General features: G+C 43.1%; 1 protein-coding gene across 3 annotated transcripts in view; it reads left to right on the plus strand.

Annotated features, from left to right (window-relative positions):
* The first annotated feature begins 1373 nt into the window (after window positions 1-1373).
* The window catches only part of ERCC6L2 (ERCC excision repair 6 like 2), a 185467-nt gene continuing 166327 nt past the window's right edge, over window positions 1374-20513 (plus strand). The window contains exons 1-4 of one of the 3 annotated variants that reach the window (XR_012801572.1): window positions 1374-1650; window positions 4347-4418; window positions 5529-5953; window positions 6452-6571. Coding sequence is in view for 2 of the 3 variants with exons in the window: in XM_075599141.1 (XP_075455256.1) it covers window positions 4394-4418; window positions 5529-5953; window positions 6452-6571 (570 nt within the window). In the remaining variant the exon portion in view is untranslated. Of the gene's footprint in view, window positions 1651-2869; window positions 3501-4346; window positions 4419-5528; window positions 5954-6451; window positions 6572-20513 lie in introns of those variants that run through there. The other 2 variants (XM_075599141.1, XM_075599147.1) reach the window with 2 other exon arrangements.

Consider the following 20513-nt stretch of genomic DNA (forward strand, 5'->3'; position numbering starts at 1 on the left):
GACCATGGTCCCTGGACTAGTTAAAAGGCTAACTCCCCAAGTTGCCATACACTATCTGCCTCAAGGGAGTAGAACAGCTATAGCCACACACCCCATTTACAACACCCTCTTAGGGCACCCAGGGCGTACTGTGCGAGAGGACATACTCTCCTGACTACCCCTGATGTGCAATTGCGCCTTACTTTCTACAGCACTTGCACGGAAGATGTACCTAACACTTCCAGCTCTGCTTCGCTGAAAACCTGTCCTGTTTCTAGATGTCAGCAGCGCCTCAAAATGTAACCCTCAGACCCCCCATCCCCCGGTCGCAGATCGGACCCCTAGGGTGTGCTAAGGTCTGGCTACATGTGTCTAGGTGGTGCATACCTGTGTGGAACAGGAGGGCCCGAGTCTCCCGCGATGGTATGGGGGACAACAGGGACAGGTTTCTGGGGTGAATGCCTTCATCTGGTTCTAGTGGTGCAACGCCTCCATCTCTGGCAAGCCCTATCAGGGTAGGGTGAAATCCTTCCAGAGAACCCCTCGATGGGGCGAGAGATTTCAGTCTCACACAGTCTCTTATAAAACAAATAGCAGCAGCTCTTTATTATCCACAGCAGCACACAGCACACAGCAGTATCAGGTACAACAGGTCTTGTCTCTCCAGACTCTACCCCTTCAGGATGGGCTGTCAGGGGTTCTTTGTTCCCCTGCCACCACCCCAAGTCACAGGCACTCAGGGTGGGGCTAGCTCTTCCCTCACCCCCTAAGCAGGGTGAGGGGCACTGCTCCTCCGCAGCTCTATCAGCTCTACTCAGGGCCGGCCTGAGCTCCTCCAAATGTAATACATAACTCTCCAACTCAGCACGCTGAACTGACACACTCCTTACTCAACACACTAAATTGACTGTGCACTGCCCTTTATGCCTTTGGCAGGCCCCTCCCCTATGTCTCTTGCCTTAGACAGAGTCAGGTGGTCTACCTCCACCACTCAGGGCAGGGCTTGAAGCGGGGGAAACCCATGATAACTACTGGCAGCCTGCCCTTAACAGGGCTTATACCAGTAGGAGGATAGACCTATAGCCCAATTTCTTACCAGGGCTACACTATCAATTGTTAGTCCAAATGAAAAAGGTATCACGTAATACTTAAGTACTCATTTATTCTGTCGTTTCGCAACTAGACTAACATGGCTTCACCATGAAAAGTTTCAAAATTAGTGTATGTACAAATACCCAGAATTGCACTTACTCAGTTCAAAGCTACAGTAAGAACTAGAAAAAAAAGAACCACTGGTACAAAACAAATTCCAAATAAAAGATGCCATTTATTATATACATCATATCAGTGTACACTGTAGTACTGACAGTCTGTAGTCAGCAACTCAGGCAGCTCCACTCACAGAACCAGGCTGCCTTGTGCTGCCTCGTTTACTTGATGACGAGTTTAGCACATTCGTGAAGAGGCTTGCTGACATAAAAAGCTAAACGGCGACTCATCTGTCACTGGCCACTCCGTGGGTGATTTCATGAGACATGATTTACTGCTGGTTTGAAATATGCAGCCTGGTTCACAGAGCCCCATTCCCCTGCACGCGGTGACAAGCCTTGCAGCGAAAGTGCCGAGGCTGAAACCGAAAGTACAGGAAGTGCCTTTACTTCAATGTATCTGGTGAGAGATGTGGGGTGAAGAGGGGGAGGGGGGAATAGATACAGCAGGGAGAGGGGGGAATAGATACAGCAGGGAGAGGGGGGGGGGGGGTAGATACAGCAGGGAGAGGGGGGGGGGGTAGATACAGCAGGGAGAGGGGGGAGTAGATACAGCAGGGAGAGGGGGGAATAGATACAGCAGGGAGAGGGGGGAATAGATACAGCAGGGAGAGGTGGGAATAGATACAGCAGGGAGAGGTGGGAATAGATACAGCAGGGAGAGGGGGGAATAGATACAGCAGGGAGAGGGGGGAATAGATACAGCAGGGAGAGGGGGGAATAGATACAGCAGGGAGAGGGGGGAATAGATACAGCAGGGAGAGGGGGGAATAGATACAGCAGGGAGAGGGGGGATAGATACAGCAGGGAGAGGGGGGGATAGATACAGCAGGGAGAGGGGGGAATAGATACAGCAGGGAGAGGGGGGAATAGATACAGCAGGGAGAGGGGGGAATAGATACAGCAGGGAGAGGGGGGAATAGATACAGCAGGGAGAGGGGAATAGACACTGCAGGGAGAGGGGGGAATAGATACAGCAGGGAGAGGGGGGAATAGATACAGCAGGGAGAGGGGAATAGACACTGCAGGGAGAGGGGGGAATAGATACTGCAGGGAGAGGGGGGAATAGATACTGCAGGGAGAGGGGGGAATAGATACTGCAGGGAGAGGGGGGATAGATACTGCAGGGAGAGGGGGGGATAGATACTGCAGGGAGAGGGGGGGATAGATAAATCAGGGAGAGGGGGATAGATACAGCAGGGAGAGGGGGGAGACAGATACAGCAGGGAGAGTGGGGGATAGATACAGCAGGGAGAGGGGGGGATAGATACAGCAGGGAGAGTGGGGGATAGATACAGCAGGGAGAGTGGGGGATAGATACAGCAGGGAGAGGGGGGGATAGATACAGCAGGGAGAGGGGGGGATAGATACAGCAGGGAGAGGGGGGGATAGATACAGCAGGGAGAGGGGGGGATAGATACAGCAGGGAGAGGGGGGGATAGACACAGCAGGGAGAGGGTATAGACACAGCAGGGAGAGGGGAGAATAGACACAGCAGGGAGAGGGGGATAGACACAGCAGGGAGAGGGGGGAATAGACACAGCAGGGAGAGGGGGATAGACACAGCAGAGAGAGGGGGGAATAGACACAGCAGGGAGAGGGGAAAGACACAGCAGGGAGAGGGGGGGTGCAGATTGTAAGGGAGGAGAGATTTACAGTCATGGTGTTTGGCAGATAAAGACCGACAGAGAGCAGGAAAGAGGTGAATGAGGAGGGTAGTGAAGGGAGGAGAGGTGGAAAGACTGAGGATGGCTGTGGGAATACAGAGGAGACTGTACTGAGGTACTGGGTGGGTAGAGACCCCGAGGTTGGGCCACTGGAGATGAATAAACATGAACTATGTGGGTGAGAAGGCAGGAGAGGAAGTTACATATGACCTGGGGAAGGAGGGTGAAAGAGCCATATACTGAGGAGGATGGGGGTAGGTGCTGAGGTGTAAAGGGAGGAGTGTGGATGCTGAAAGGTGAGGGGGGTTAGTCCAAGAAATATGAGTGGGCTAGATATAGGTACTGAGATTTTTGGGTGGTGTGGATGATGAGGTAGAAATGAGATGGGGGTGGGGTAAAAACAGTTATAGGTGCTGAGAGGGCATGTATTCATGATCTATGATGTATTAGTAGATATGGTTATTGATGTGGGGATCTATACTACAGTAAGATGCACATGCAGAAAGGAGTGATGGTGGCATACAAAAAAGGAAGAACATATTTTATAGTTTAGTTTTGAGGCTTTGACAGATGAGAATATACCAGGGTAAGAGAGAGGTGCATATTGTGTATGTAATTATGGAGATACATAACCCCATTAATCAATATAGTAAGAAGTGGGGTAAAGCACAATTAACAATGACGTTTTCCCATTCAAATATTTCTGCATTAACCGTACATTACCCAGATTTTCACAACATTGAATAAGGTTCGTGGGCAAGGAATAAGAAGTGACACAGATACTAATTATAACTAGAAATAACAAATTTGCTCCATTTTGTAAAATCACTCATCACATTTATATTACTTGTACAGTATGTATAAAAAAAATTACCTTCCCGACCATGGTAAATAAACTGGAACAAATTGTGTTTGTTTACTGCACCAAATTCCAAGTTTTCATAAGTGGGCCTGACTATAAACAAGACTTTCTCTTAATTTACTGTGATTTGTATAAGGTACATTTTGATCTAAAATTAAGTCACTTATTTTGCATGAAATATAAAATGCATTTTAAAAAGTAACTGCAAATGCCTCGGATACAATTAATCTAATGAAATAAACTAGGGGGTTCTATTTGCTAATGTCTTCTGGTCGCAAAACGAGTGCAAAACACAACCATATTCATCAAAGAAAAGGAATCCCATTGAAAGCAATGGGAGTTTTTCCGATGATAAATCTGGTCCAATTCTTTTGCACAGACTTTGCCCCACTTTTGTAGCTGAGAAACTTTAGTAAATGACCCCTACATGTTTAATTTAAGATCTTAAGTTCTGTTAGTTTTCACATCTTTAGAGGGGAGAGCTGATTGGCAAGCACAACAGAGTACATTTTATGTTCCTTCTCAACTAACAATCTCATTATTGCTGTCTTTCTATGTTTTGTCTTTCAGATTTTAGTTATGATAATGTACAGATTTTAAGTGTGAAGCGTGTATAAATGGATAGCAATAAGTACATACAAGGCAAGTATTTATTATTGGTATGTTATTTAATACAAAACTCATTGCCTAATGTTTCCCTTGCCCATATTAATATATTTATGTAATGTATGCAATAATTTTGCATTTCAATGCTGGAGAGCCAATCAATCTGTTGTAAAATAAGTGACAGGCATGTTTTAGCACTGAAGAGTAAACTGGCATTAACACCTGTCAACTAAAAAGGAATTCCTCATTCAGAGGAGTTTACCAGCATACTCCCACTTGAGAGTTCAGGAGAGAGTGGCTGGCACCAGCCAATTAACGCACACACAATATACCCTTACAGATGCAGCGGCCGTTATTGAAACAATTCACACGTTGTATACCTCGGAATACCCATGTGATGGTGTGCGATTTCTTCCAACCGTACCGCCTTAAGACCCGAGTGCAGAAAATGGCATTTTAGAGTTCTGTCTTTTAAACACCTGAAATTGACACAGTAACACAGTATTGTTACAATTCATTCATTTCATTGCACACAATCCATGAAATTCAAACAAAGCAACCGCGATAAACATGTGTGCCTGGGGCGATTGGCGGTGTTAATGCCGCGTGGAATACAGCATCGCACACAAACGGCGCCGTGATTTGTTCGAATAACGGCCGCTGCATCTGTAGGCCTTGTCCAGGGTGGCGCTGAGCGGTCGGGCGGGCACCACCCTGGCTGCAGCCTTACTTCGGGGGGAGGCCTCCAGTACCGCGCCGGTGTCGCTCGCGAATGCGGAAGTTCGGCTCGACTTCCAGATAGGCCAGACTTGTGGACCGACACAAGAGAAGCACGTAGCAGCTGTCGGCGGCACTGCGGCAAGCTACTCACCTCAAGCCGGCGAGCTATGCAATGCCCAGTTACTCCCTTATCCATTCCCAGTTTCTTTGCAGAAAATACCATCATCTTGGCAAGGCTGTAAAATCCTAAGATTATTGCTGTGGCAGGCTGAACACCTCTTACACATTTGTTTTACATATCTATAATTGGAGAATATTTGCAAATGTGCAGCCTGGACACAGTTTCAGTGACGTCTGTGAGTATATGCCCCTTCACTAGCTCCTCTCACATTTACATATTTCCTTTCGTACATGTCAATTATATAGATCAGTGGCATACTGAAGATCAGTGCCTCGCGCCTTTTTCTGAAAATGGTGAGCTATGTGAAGCTGTGGTGAAGTCCATCGAAGACGCAGATAATGGTGAATCCTGCGCAGTTGTTTTATTTTTGGATTCGACCGAAAAGAAAATACCGCTTGCAAAGCTTTGTAAAGTCCCAGCCTGTAGAAGCTCCTGGAACACATCCATGTTTGACGATGAAGATCTGGAAAAACCCCTTTTCCCTGATCGGAAACCCCCGGGGCCGTTGGTTGAGTTTCCATTATCGAAAACTGGAGTTTCTATCCCGTACACAATTAATAGGTATTTACGTGACTACCAAAGAGAGGGGGTCCAGTTCTTGTACAGACACTTTACTCAAGATACAGGATGTATTCTTGGTGATGATATGGGACTCGGAAAGACAATACAGGTACATACTTATTTCTTTTATCTGTGCTGTAATGTTTTAGTTTTTTTTATATAAATGTATTTTGTCAATATTACATGGAGCACATGCTTTCAGGACAAGCTTTGCTGTACAATATTTATTTTTCACTAAACAATGTAGTGTTGTCGCTATGATTGTTTGATTGCTCTATATTGATCTGACCATTTGCACATCATTTTGCAGCACATTACTTAATGGTTCGCAGCTTCAATACAAATATAAATGCTACAGATATAGGTCGCTGTGCATGATACTGTGAATAGTGGGGCAGGTGATTTGAGTATTTCAATGGAGAGGGAAGCAGGTGTGTGTGAAAGGGTCAATGTCACGTAGAATCAGCTGGTAAAGTTGTCAGGCATGCGGAGGCTCATGTGAAGCCTACGGGATGAGGAGGGCAGTAGGTGGTGTGCAAATGTAATGAAATACATTTTCCCATTTTCCTTTAACACTCTTGTGGAACACGGTTTCATTTTTTTCTAGGTTATATCATTTGTAGCTGCACTTCTGCAAAAGAAGGGGACAAGAGAGGATATTGAAAACAACATGCCTGAGTTTTTACGGAGAACAGTGAATAAAAAGCTCTCAGAGTCACCTAAAAAGGTATGGCTGTCATTAGCTGAGATAGATACCGGAGCTGAGAGTGTGGTTGCCGCATTAATTGACGATAAACTGAGATTAATATCAAGTTACTCTATTTTTACTGTCCTGAATCAAACACATTATCAGTAGTGAGGCCAGTACTTTGAAGCTGCAGTTCAAGCTGCCGTTAAAAAAAAGTAAATATATATATATTTATTTATTTTTTCCCCCCCCTTATGCAATATGTGCATCAATACAATCTGCACACTGACAAGTGATTAGCTAAGCTGCAGATCGATCTCTTCTCCTGTAGATCGATCTCTTCTCCTGTAATCAATAGCTTGTTCAGGTTTATTTAATTCAGTTCTTGCACAGCATTTTGGGCAATGTAGTTCCTAGAATATGATTGACTGGGCAGTTACTAGATACAATTGGTGCACTGCTAGAGAGAGGACGGGGCTCAAGAGCCAGAAAGGGAAGGGGGCTGTCACTTTGGAAATGCTTCCTACATAAGAAACATTAAAAATGTCTTTAAAACATAAAAAGAATAATAATAATTAAATGCTACATGTATTTTCTCATAGTACAGAACTCATTTATTAAAAAACCCACACGTAGGATATTGCTTGAACTGCAGCTTTAATGGCTTTATTCATGGTATTAGAGATGGAATGGAGAGAAAAGTGTGCTGTTTTGCAGAGGAGACAGCGATCTGCATCAAGATTAACAATGCAAAATATGTCAACAAAATAATATACTTATTTAGGTAACCTGTAGGAATAAGGAAAATTGTGAAGCATTCAGTCCTACCAAGTGTAAAATCAGGCACTTTGGTCCTGGAAACCCACAGCCAGAATAGATGCTTAATGGTATCACATTTTAGTTATTTTTTTACTGCTACAAAGGAATGCGTCTTTTAATGGGTCTTATGTATCAAAGCTAAGGTGGTGCAATGCTGTGTCAGAGAGCTGCATCATATGTATCATAGGAAAAAAGCTGTGTGTGCTGTGCACGCGCATAGTAAGTGAAACTTCTTTGACTTTTGTCACAGAAATTGTATTTGTGTTTGTGATGTTTTAATTAAAAATCAAAATACAATTTCATTGACAAAACACAAATAAATTTGACTTATAACGCGCGTGCTCGGCACACATCCCCTGTATTAGCTATTTGTACTAAGTGTGAATTCCTCGTGTGTGCGTGTGACTGAGAGTGTGTGTGTGTGACAGAGAGTGTGCGTGTGACAGAGAGTGTGCGTGTGACAGAGAGTGTGCGTGTGACAGCGAGTGTGCGTGTGACAGCGAGTGTGCGTGTGACTGTGAGTGTGACTGACTGTGCATGTGACTGTGCGTGTGACTATGAGTGTGCATGTGACTGTGAGTGTGCATGTGACTGCGTGTGACTGTGACTGTGAGACTGAGTGTGCGTGCGTGTGACTGAGTGTGCGTGCGTGTGACTGAGTGTGCGTGCGTGTGACTGTGTGCGCGTGCGACTGAGTGTGCACGTGACTGTGAGTGTGCGCGTGACTGAGAGTGTGAATTCCTTGTGTGTGTGTGTCAATTAGTGTCTGTGTGTTTGTATATATGTGTGTGTGTCAGTCAGTGTATGTGTGTCAGTCAGTGTGTGTGTGTATGTGTGTCAGTCAGTGTTTGTGTGGTGTGTATGTCTCTTTCTGTGTCCTGTCTGTGTCCTGTGTCCTGTGTCCTGTGTTCCCGTCACCGCCCGCCCCCCCCGCCCCCCGGAGGTACACGACCGCGGCGCAGTCCCCATTCTCTACCCCTGGTAGAGCTGCGTGTCCTGCTGCAGCCAGGTCCACACAAGGGGGTTACAGGAGGGCACGGTAATGTGCGTGGGGCGCTCTTCCTTCTGATTATGCTGTGGAGGACCCATAGCACAACAGCCTCTTCTGCCGCCATCACTGCTGCGCATGCGCGGCATAGGAGCGGCAATGGCGGAAGTTCACTCGCCCCCGATACACAGTTGCGCAGCACGCAGACCCCGCAGCCATTGTTGGCTTCCTCCGCCAGCCGGGTCAGCGGCCTCCAGCCCCGCGGGGAGCCGATGTAATAATGCATCTGGGGGGAATGGCGCATGTGCTGGAGCGGCCGGGGCTGAGGGAAGGGGTTAGCCATCAAAACACACTAGCGCATGCGCGGCATGGCAGCGAGAACGGCGGCCATTAGTAGCGGCCGCCGGCGCCGCATATGTCAGCGGCCGTGTGGGGAGTGCGGCGGCCATCAGGCCGTTAGGAGCGGCGACGGCGGCTATCGCCGCCGCCGCCGCATTGATTTTTGGAGCGGGTGTGATGTCAGTGTTGGCGTCGGGCTGAGCCAGAACACAGCCCGGCCTCAACTGCCAGCACTGACGTCACATCCGTTTAATTTCTGTCTCCACAATTCTTTTTTGCCCTAGTTCGAATAAGGTGCCACTAAGGAAGTTTCACTTCAAAAAATATAATTGAAAGCAATCTAATTTTGCTCTAGAATTGCACTCCTTTTGCCGTCACACACAGACTCCTATATGTCTAAAGACTTAAAAGTATTACATTTTTTTACTGTGTTTTGAGAAAAGGCAGAGTGGTCCGTTGTATAGGCAAAGGTTATAGCGAGCTGAAAGAGATGTGGTAATGCAGTTTTATAGCTCTCTGGGGGTTATTCATTATACTGAGGGACAATATCGCATGGGAGTCTCCGTGCAGTATTGCTGATTGGCACAATTGCAGTTTAATGAATAACCCATTTATGTTCAGTGCTATATGTAGAAAATGTTGAAAGAAACACAGAAGCGCACCAAGGGTTAAGGAAATGTATTAGACAATTGGTATAATAAAATGTAAAAACTTACACATAATATTAAAAATGTCCAGTAGTGGCCAGTACAAGAATGGTGGAGCCAGGAGGATGGGTAGGCGCAGGAGGTATTGCCTGATGTTAGCAGTTCAGTCCCACGCGCTGGGGCTGGCTTGCCCGGCAAGGCTCAGATCTTACTTCCGGGTTGCGGCTGTCGCAGGACCCGTATGGAGCTGCCCTCCGATTGCCTGTTTACTTCACGTCCCACTCGAGCAGGTAAAACCAGCTCAAAGCTTCGTAAGAAGCTGGGACTTGTACAACCACACGTCTGGGCACCAACAAGTACTGTATAATCTCCGCAACGCGTTTCACACTATTCAGTGCTTCATCAGGCAGTATAGAGACACCTATGGGGGGGCCTTTTATGCAGACACTCCGATCCAATTACCCAATTAATTATTTAAATAGCTAAATGTAAGCGTGGGATATAATATGTATGCTCTGAGTAACTACCAAGCAAAAGGTGTATGTGAACATTTACTTAAGAAGGTGAAATAGTTACTAGTGTTTGTAGATATCTACAACACAAAGGTCCCATATAAAGATCAATTCAGAGGAGTGTTTAAATCCCATACTGCTAAAGGCTGTCCCTGTAGGATGTGTGGGGGATTAAAGAACAAGTGGGGAGGGGGGGCAGGGGAGAAGGGGGGGGGGGGAATGGAGTAAAGGGGATAAGGAGGGGAAGGTGGGGGACGGAGGTGGAGAAGGGGGGGAAAACCTTTATTGGTGGAGGGGAGAAACATAAAGGACATAATACAAAGAATGACACAACCAAAATTCCAATTATCTTAAAAAAGGTGTCAGTTCAACATAATCATTAAGACCCCCTGGATATTTCGACTGTAGTGTAAAAATCCAAAACTGCTCTCTTTTGGCAATTTGTAGGTCCCTATCTCCTGCCCTCACGTCACCCATAATCCTCTCTATTCCCATATATTGTACACCCACTGTCTACAATTGTGTACATCTTTAAAATGAGCTAATAAGTGAGTAAGGGGTTTGGAGGTTGCTTCTAATTTAGGGATATTGGAAATGTTACGTAGGTGCTCCATAATGCGTATTTTTAAATTACGTTTGGTTCTGCCCATGTATTGTAGTCCACAGCTGCATTGCAGAATGTACACTACATATGTGGACAGACAATCAACGTAGTTGGAAATTTTATATTCAAGCCCTGTAACAAATGATTTAAAAGATTTGTTGGTTAACATTTTTGGGCAAATCTTGCATTTGGTGCATCTATAATTACCAACCACTCCCAATGTATCCCTCAGATCTTTTTTCCTAGATTTATCGGTGCCCTTTACTAAACTAGGAGCAAGGATGGTTTTGAGGGTTTGTGTGTGTGTATGTATGTATGTATATGTGTGTATATGTATGTATGTATGTATGTATATGTGTGTATATGTATGTATGTATGTATGTATATACATATATTGTATATATATATATATATATATATATATATATATATATATATATATATATATATATATATATATATATATATATATATATATATATATATACACAATAAAGGACTGCGCTATTGTATGAAGTGCCCGAAAATATAATGGTATAAACTAATTAATGAATTAATAAAAAATGTTAAAAAGAATCAAAAAAATATATATATATATACCAAAATTGCATGAATATCGATGTCCAATTAGCAGTGCATAAAATAAAGGATATAAAATATATTGTGCTGTGAACCTTCCTGTAAATGCTCAATGCAAATAGTCCTATAGAGTCCAAACACATGTGTCCAGTATGGGGGAATAAAATAAAGCACTATCAGGAAACAGGCAGCCTCTCTGTAAGGGCACAACGACCTCCCTCTCCACCTGCATAGAAAAAATAGAAGAAAAGAAGCGCCAAATCCTAGTGCATTACTGTGCAAAATGATATATTTAATTCCCAGAAAGTCTCAATAAAATGAACTCACAAACATAGAACAAATAAAAGCATGTTATGAGATATATTCATGCTCCAAGGAGCAGGAAACGCCGCTTTGCTGCTGTGATTACTCCGTGACACCACTGGATCCAATGCTGCCTTTGTTGCTCACCGCCTGCAGGAACTAACGTATCAGGCACTCCGCAGTAATCTCTCCCAGGGTACACACCAACAGATGATCTTCAGAAGTCAGTTTATCTGATGAAACGCGTAGGGAAGGTGTGCAGTGGATCTTTGTAAATGCTTGCTTTTGAACTGCTCGGTATTTCCACCGGTCCGGTATCCATTACTATCCGTGTGACGTCATCCGCTGGTCCGCCGCATCTACTATCCCCGGTGGGAACCAAAGATCATCTGTTGGTGTGTACCCTGGGAGAGATTACTGCGGAGTGCCTGATACGTTAGTTCCTGCAGGCGGTGAGCAACAAAGGCAGCATTGGATCCAGTGGTGTCACAGAGTAATCAGAGCAGCAAAGCGGCGTTTCCTGCTCCTTGGAGCATGAATATATCTCATAACATGCTTTTATTTGTTCTATGTTTGTGAGCTCATTTTATTGAGACTTTTTGGGAATTAAATATATCATTTTGCACAGTAATGCACTAGGATTTGGCGCTTCTTTTCTTCTATTTTTTCTATGCAGGTGGAGAGGGAGGTCGTTGTGCCCTTACAAAGAGGCTGCCTGTTTCCTGATAGTGCTTTATTTTATTCCCCCATACTGGACACATTTGTTTGGACTCTATAGGACTATTTGCATTGAGCATTTACAGGAAGGTTCACAGCACAATATGTTTTGTATATCCTTTATTTTATGCACTGCTAATTGGACATCGATATTCATGCAATTTTGGTATATATATATTTTTTTTGATTCTTTTTAACATTTTTTATTAATTCATTAATTAGTTTATACCATTATATTTTCGGGCACTTCATACATTAGCACAGTCCTTTATTGTATGTGTATATATATATATATATATATATATATATATATATATATATATATATATATATATATATGTATGCACTATATATATATATATATATATATATATATATATATATATATATATAGTGGTCGACAAATCACCAAAAAATCTACTCGCCACACAAAAAAATCTACTTGCCACCTAGTACCAAACGTGTGCTGCTTGGGCCAATAGGAGCTCGCCACGATGTTAAATCCACTCGCCCGGGGCGAGTAAATGTATAGGTTTGTCGAACACTGTGTATATATATATATATATATATATATATATATATATATATATATATATATACAGTGTTCGACAAACCTATACATTTGCACGCCCCGGACGAGTGGATTTAACATCGTGGCGAGCTCCTATTGGCCCAAGCAGCACACGTGTGGTACTAGGTGGCGAGTAGATTTTTTTGTTTGGCGAGTAGATTTTTTGGTGATTTGTCGACCACTGTATGTGTATATATATGTATATGTATATGTGTATATGTATATGTATATGTATGTATATGTATATATATATATGCGGCCCCCCCCCCCCCCCCACGACACTTACCTGTTGCGGGGGCCCGACGGCGTCTCCTGGCCTTCTGCTGTCTTGTCGCCTTTAAAATCCTGTTTTTCTCCTGCAGCACTATTCAAAATGGCCGTGCGGCATCATATCATGTCGCATTGCCATGGCAACGGGGCGCTGTGACGCCACACAGCGTCCCGTTACCATGGCAACGCGACGTGGCCATTTTGAATAGTGCTGCAGGAGAAAAATAGGATTTTAAAGATCAAGGCAGAGAAGACTGGGAGACACCGGGGGACACCGCCGCAGGTATTCAGTCGACAGTTGCCACAATGGGCGACTGCATTTGTTGAGCCCTATATCTATACAGGTCAACCCCATTATAGCGCGATCCGCTACAATGCGGATCCACTTATAACGCAGGCTGAGCTTGGCTCCCAAACATCACCTACCTTTGTTTGCCTGGCCGCCTGCACCACCATGCTGAGGACACGGTGCCGCACGAATGACGTCAGGTGTAGGTCTGTCTGTTTTGTGTCTGGTGTCGGATCCCCTGCACCCTGCTCGGTTAAGCCCTGATCACGGCAGCCATTTGTTTCCTACGATCTCGGTTATAACGCGGTCTTGTGTGGACCCCGACCATCGCGTTATAACGGAGTTCAGCTGTATCTGATATATATCTCTTGTGTAGAAAAGGCTAAGGATCTATATAGGAAAATAAAAAAAATACTGTTCCCAAGCGGTCACCCATCCAAGACCTGCGCCCGATGTTGCTTCGGTGATCGGACATGAGCCGGTATGTCCATTGGCAACAAAAGTATTAATATTTTGAAATCTTATGCGAAGCTTTTGGTAATAAATCTAAGATCGGTTGAGTATAATTTATTTTATTTATTTTTGTGTTGCAATTTCCATACTATCACTTTGAATACATGATCTAATTGACTTATGATAACTAAAATAAGATATATATATATATATATATATATTGGACAGTAAAATACTGTATCTAAATGGCGTTACTCTCAAAAGTCAATGTAAATTATAAAAATCAAAACACAATATCAGTGACAAAACCCAAAGAACGCTTGTGCTCGGGACACACGCCCTGTTATCGCCCTGTTATTTTTAAAAAAAAATTTTGTGGTAAATTTCTAAAGATTTTTGCTATTTGCTCTTCTATATTTATACTCACTGGGAATTCCTCTAATAACTGTGTGTGTGTGTGTGTGTGTGTGTGTGTGTGTGTGTGTGTGTTTGTGCCCGCCTCTGTGCATGTGTTGGAGATCTTATTATTAAATTGGCAGATATTCACGTTGCAGGCCAGATATGAGTGAGATATTTGTGAGATGCATGTATACTACACAAAGGATACTCCATGTTGCAGGAACGGGTCTCCCGGCTGTCTGTTATCCAGTCGTGCCTTAACAACCTGGCAAGTATCTAGATCTCTCTTACTGTGGGCTCTTCTCCTAACCCACTTCTCTTTGTGTGTAGGGAAAGTCTCTTCTCAGTGCTCTCTTTCTCTGCATGTAAGGGATGTGTTCCTGCTGGTGTCTCAGACTTTCTCTCTCATTGGCTAACAGTCTCCTACAAGCCTCCTCATTCACCTACGGGAGTGTCATGCTGTCTCTCTTAAGCCCCTCTCACTGTCACCTCGGCAGTCTTTCTGTGTGCCCCAGACTGACAGTTAGAGTCTGGAGACCATCTGTTTTTCTTATCCAAACCCACATATCCTATCATGTGTTGCCTGGAAGATTAGGGACAGTGTCTCTTATTCCTTATTACACCATGTTATAGGTGGAGCAGATTAATTCTGTATTGTCCATAGTATACATATATTTGTAGCAGGGGTTGCATCAAGCATACAAAAATATATCATTATAGATAAAAATAGAGCACGTTGAAATATATCCACTGTGATAGTTAAATATAATAAACCATTAGGGAAATGTAGGTGTAGGGTTTGCTGTTATTTGGATCCTTTTAAAATGCGTATTATTTTGTATGTCTGTTTCCACTCTTCCAGCAGGATTGAAGTGTCCTGAAATGACCTCTGGAGGTCTCTGTAACTTGACAATAGCCATTTCTTGGGGGGATAAGATCTGTTCCAGAGTAGTATCTCTGCCAGTCACTGTGGCCTGCTTCTTCTTTTGAGCCAATCTCTGTGTGTTTCCTTTGATGCTATGCCAGTGCTTTTTTTACATTTTTTTTTATGGTTCATTGCATATGGAGTCATTGTTACTGCATTCACTTAGTCTACTTTGTCCACATAGCTCACAGCATCTTTCCCAGCATCTGAGGGCTCAGATGAGCCTGGACCAAATAATTGCCCTGCATGGGCCATGTTATTATTCACAAGCATGTAGACTTGGCAGTGAACTTGGCGGACTCCTTTTTTAGGTTTTGAAGCAGCTGGAGATGTAATATTTTCTTCTTTAGCCATGCTTGAGGTTTGCTGTCCAATGATGCCAGGCTTGCATGTGCCAGTTATTTTCATAGTGTTCAGTAAGATTGCTTGCGAAACAGAAGAATTGCCCTTTAACTTCTCCATTGCTGAGGTAGTTTCATCCGCACGGCCCAAGTTTTGTAGTAAATATTTAAAGAATGACTCCTGTGACAGTTTTGATGCCCGTACACTTTTTCTAAGAATAGTCTGGGCTTGGTGTTGGTCCCATGTTGATATCTGGTACAGTACCACATCAGTTTTAATAATATTCAAAAACAAATATGGTATTTCTTTCAAACATTGTTCAGACCTTATCTCCTCCAGGGGTCTTGGCATTGCAGGAGCTGCTGCATACTGTCTTCTTGCAGTTTGTTTTTTACTGTTCTCTCTCTCCCTTGTGTTGGGCTAGAGTTTTGCCTCAACTGTTCTTAAGGAGCTCCCAGAGCTAAGGAGGTGTCTTTTTTTTTTTACCCAGGAAGAGGGTTGGGTGGAGCTTGACCAGATTTGCAAGAAGACCCCTGTAGTAACTGAGGTGTGTGTTCAAAGGAGTTCCATCAGCAGCAAAAAAAGTACAAGAAGAGGGTCTCTTCTTGCAACTCAGACCCCCAGGGTTTTTCGATCCTCTCGCTCCCTTCATCTGGGGGACGTAGTGATCAAAGGGAAGGAAGGAGATAAATATTTTATAGTATTCTTTTTTTTCTTTTCTTTTTAAAACCACAATCTGTCCTACCATTTTTGCTTAAGGAAAGAAAACAGTGGGGTGGGGAGGGGGGGGATCCTGGTTCTTGAGATACTTGGCGGATTTTATTATTCCTCCAGGGGAAAGAAATTACTGCCAAATCTCGGATCAGTAGGGACAACGGGAAGTAATATTAGTAACTTTACCGGTATGTACTGTATTTTGGGGAGGGGGAAGGCGGAGCGCGGTTCAGCTCAGGAGATTCCCCCAGTTCCAGTCCTGTGAACAAAATGGTGGGTCAGTTGGGGGGCATTATTGCTTTTTTGGTGCTTCTTCTGTATCTGTCAAAGTGGGCGACCGAGACGTTTTCGGCTGAAATTTCCCATTGACTTTAATGTGTAATTTTGGCTTAAGGTATCCCGATTTGGCCATTTTGTCCGATATAGAATAAGCCCCTTAATATTCAAAACTCAGATCTCGAGGAGCAAATGCAGACAGTGGAGGAAAAACTAAAGCTCCACCAGCTGCAGCACAGAAGGAGAACCCTGATAATGTTTATTGGCATTCTAAGGGCAATACAGACGCCAGCCAATAGGACTAAACAGATGTAGATTGGTAAAATATGCTGCTTTAAACATTGCTTCTCTGTAGTAATTCATTGCTGACAACATTACTGCAAATCAAGACTTAACTCCATAGAGCTTAGCGTGCAAGCTGAACATAACGGAGGTCACACCCTTTGCTTATCCCATATGCTCTTGAATTTCCTTACTAGCATGAGTGCACAACTCAGAGGCAAGTTCTTAAAGATACCGTCCCATTTAATTCAAGATTGAACTAATGGTAGGGATATGTGTATTAAGTTAAAACCAGATGAATAATGACGTCCGGCTGAACAGTTCTGGTGCGGCAGCTCCAGAATTCATTTTACTTATTAGTTAGCAATACTATTACTGCCTGTAGAATAATTGGCTGACACTTTATTCTATTAGTATATATCTAAAATAATTGTGGGGTTTGTAACAAAGTGTCCCGGCTGTAAAACTGGGGATAAAACACAGCAGCATATTTATCAAAAGAAAAAATCTCATTGTAACCTATGGGACCTTTTTTTAATTTAATAAATCTAGTGCTTTTGTTCTCTAGTTTTGCTGCCTGGAGACGTTAATACATAACCCCCTTAATTTTTAGTGTAATAATTAAAGGTGTCATTATCACAAAAGGTACGATTTTCCCCCTTAGAAAAAAAGCATCACCCTTGCACCACATAATGTGTTCATTTGTATCCATTATGTAAATCACAACCTACACAAAGTATTTGTCCATGGTTCTGTACTTACTGACATTATGCATTGCTGGCTTCGTGAGCTCAATAACCGGATTCAATTTGCTTGTTTAAGCCTTTCTTTGTTAGCAGACATCTCAGCATAGAAACATAGTTGTGTTGTGTGTTAATTTTGTGCTTAAAGGCTGCGGTAGCATACATGAGGTGCATGAAATGGAGATGAATGGCCCTACCTTCCTTCTTTTCTTAATGCATGGAAGCTTAAGGGCCTCAAGTACAAGCACTTTACATACGTGAGGGGTCGGGGGGCCTCGCTCCTTTGTGCTTGCTCTGTGAAGTGTGAATAACAGATTTGTACGATGTCATGGTTTTTTGTTTTTTCCATCCTTTCTGAACGAGAACCAGAACACGTACTGTTCTGACCCTGTGTACTTATTTGGGGGCTTCACTTAGTGGTAGCCCCATTCACTGATCGAACAGGATTTAAAGGCATTGAGAGGGATTGCTTCTTCCTTTAGCCACTGAAGTCCCAATCTATATGAATTTAAGATGAAAATGACAGTAAATATAAATTCTAATCCCTCAATAGTGACATTCTGTAATTTGCCAAATTTGACAGACCTGCTCCCCATTAGTAAAGGTATTAATATGTATGTGAATATTTGAACTGCTCCTACGTGGAATGTTGAGAGACCTAGAATACTTTGTAGATAGTGATGTCCTTTAATGGACCAAGATGGCATTACTCAAAGAAACTTGCGTTTCAATAGCTCATGTATAAGTTACATATATGAAGAGCTCTTTTGTTTTGTTCTTTAAATATGCAATAAACCTTTTCATAGTCTTACAGTGCTGAATCAGAGAGCTCTCTGGTTCCTTTAACAATTATTTCTATATTTACATGTTTTATCCTGTTATAGAATACAACCTGACCTAGTTTACGTGTGTTCTTTAACTTACATATTTTTTAAAATATAATGTTTTTAAAAGGTACTATATTTCCTGCAATAAATCTATTGAAAAAAATGTGAAACCCCACTGCTTTCTGTGCTTGCAGTCCTGTTCTAATACTTTTTTCTACTGCCACTTCTGCTAGTGGTTCGGAATTGGTAAGCTGACCCAATACACAAAAATGTCACTCTTCATAGTTTATATGGGACTGCTGGCAGAGCAAACCAAAGATCCCCATCTTTATTTCACTGACTTCTGCTTCAAATCCTGCAATTCAAATAGAATTATATAATGAAATATTCATTCTCCAAATTCTATTCAACATGCTGCATAAAGCCCAGGGTTTCACGTTGATTATCTTTTTTCTTGGCTTCACTTTTCTGCCCCAAGCCTCCTTTTGGTGCCAAACAAATGTTCCTGGATGACGGAGGGAAGGGCCCCTGATGTCATGGGATCCCCCCTTTTGATAGGGCCATACCCCCTCAAGGTCATGGGAATGTTACATACACAGTACTAACAGAGCCAGTTCCCTGGAAGTCACAGGAATGCCCATACCAGCTGGGCAACGCCCCTTGCTTTCCCACCATCATGTTTCTTTGATCAGAGGATGTAAGGAATTCTGAAGGTTATTATATATATATATATATATATATATATATATATATGTGCAAATATAACTGTATGTATGTATGTATGTATGTATATATATATATATAGAGGCTCAGACCCGGTGAGCCTACAGGTAATACAGCATATGATAGTGGCCTGCGTTCAGTAGGAAGCAGGGCTACATATATATACACACATATATACACATATATATATATGTGTGTATATATATATATATATATATATATATATATATATATATATATGTATGTATGTATGTATGTATGTATGTGTATATATATGTAGCCCTGCTTCCTACTGAACGCAGGCCACTATCATATGCTGTATTACCTGTAGGCTCACAGGGTCTGGGCCTCTGCCACGGAGAGCTTGGGGTACAGACACTACTTATAACTTGGTGCAGCGCCTCCACCTGCGACAGCTTCCGCCAGAGGGGAAGTGGGTCTTCGCAGGACTTATATACCTTAAACACACACACACACACACACACACCAGTGTACCGTAACCAATCAACTTTACTTGCAATAGTCTCACACATATATCCACAGGCGTCCCTCCCTAGAGGAGATACTCTAATCAGCGTCACGGTGAACGCCGACCCTCCCGTCTCCCTCCACCGGGTGATCCCACTCCGTGTCCTGTTCCCTTGGGAATAGTCCTCCCACCCTCAAGTGAGTCAGATATCTATGTATATATATGAGTGTGACTGCGCAGCCACTGTGTCCCGAATGAACGATGGTACCGTTGGTGCACTTGGAGAATTACCTGCCGGGTACTCCAGTACCCGGTGCTGCTACAATCTTCGCAAAGGGTCAGCGAGGTACAGATGTCGTCAGCCGTGGATGTCATGGGATCGGCATCGTATCGGAGCGCTCCCTACCGCAACGTACCCGCCCCTAACAACAACAAGGGCGAGAAGGGGGGGTCCCGGCTACATATATATATATATATATATTATATATATATATATATATATATATATCAACCCCGTTATAGCGCAATCTGCTACAAGGCGGATCCGCTTATAACGCGGTCTGAGCGTGATTCACCCGATCTCCATTTCGCTGCGCGAGGACTTACAGGTATCTAGATCTCTCTCCTCTGCAGCTGTCAGCTCTCTCCTCTTCCTGCTTCATAGGGCTGTGTGGCACTTACGTAGACTTGGAGCGCAGATGAGGGTCACATGACACAACACACATCCCCCTACACCATGTGGATTTTTTTTTTAAAAACATATTCTAACGCGGTCTAATTCTGTGGACCGTGTTATAACGGGGTTCAGCTGTGTGTGTGTGTATGTATGTATGTATATATATATATGTGTGTGTGTGTGTGTGTGTGTGTGTATGTATATAATATATATATATATATATAATATGTGTGTGTGTGTGTGTGTGTGTGTGTGTATGTATGTATACACACACACACACACCATGACAAATTACCCAAAAAAGCTACTCTCCCCCCTATACCTGCCCCCACTTAAAAACATTTAAAATAAATTCCTAATAAGAACTAATAAACTTGTCAAAAACTAATGTTATTTATTGTATTAGATTTATACTTTACTACAATTAGTCCTTGTTACATAGTAGATGAGGTTGGAAAAAGACACGCGTACCTCAAGTTTAACCTATGCCAAATTTATTTATATCCCTACTTAA

The sequence above is a fragment of the Ascaphus truei genome, chromosome 1 (genome assembly GCF_040206685.1).
Source record: "Ascaphus truei isolate aAscTru1 chromosome 1, aAscTru1.hap1, whole genome shotgun sequence".
NCBI classification, from domain to species: Eukaryota; Metazoa; Chordata; class Amphibia; order Anura; family Ascaphidae; genus Ascaphus; species Ascaphus truei.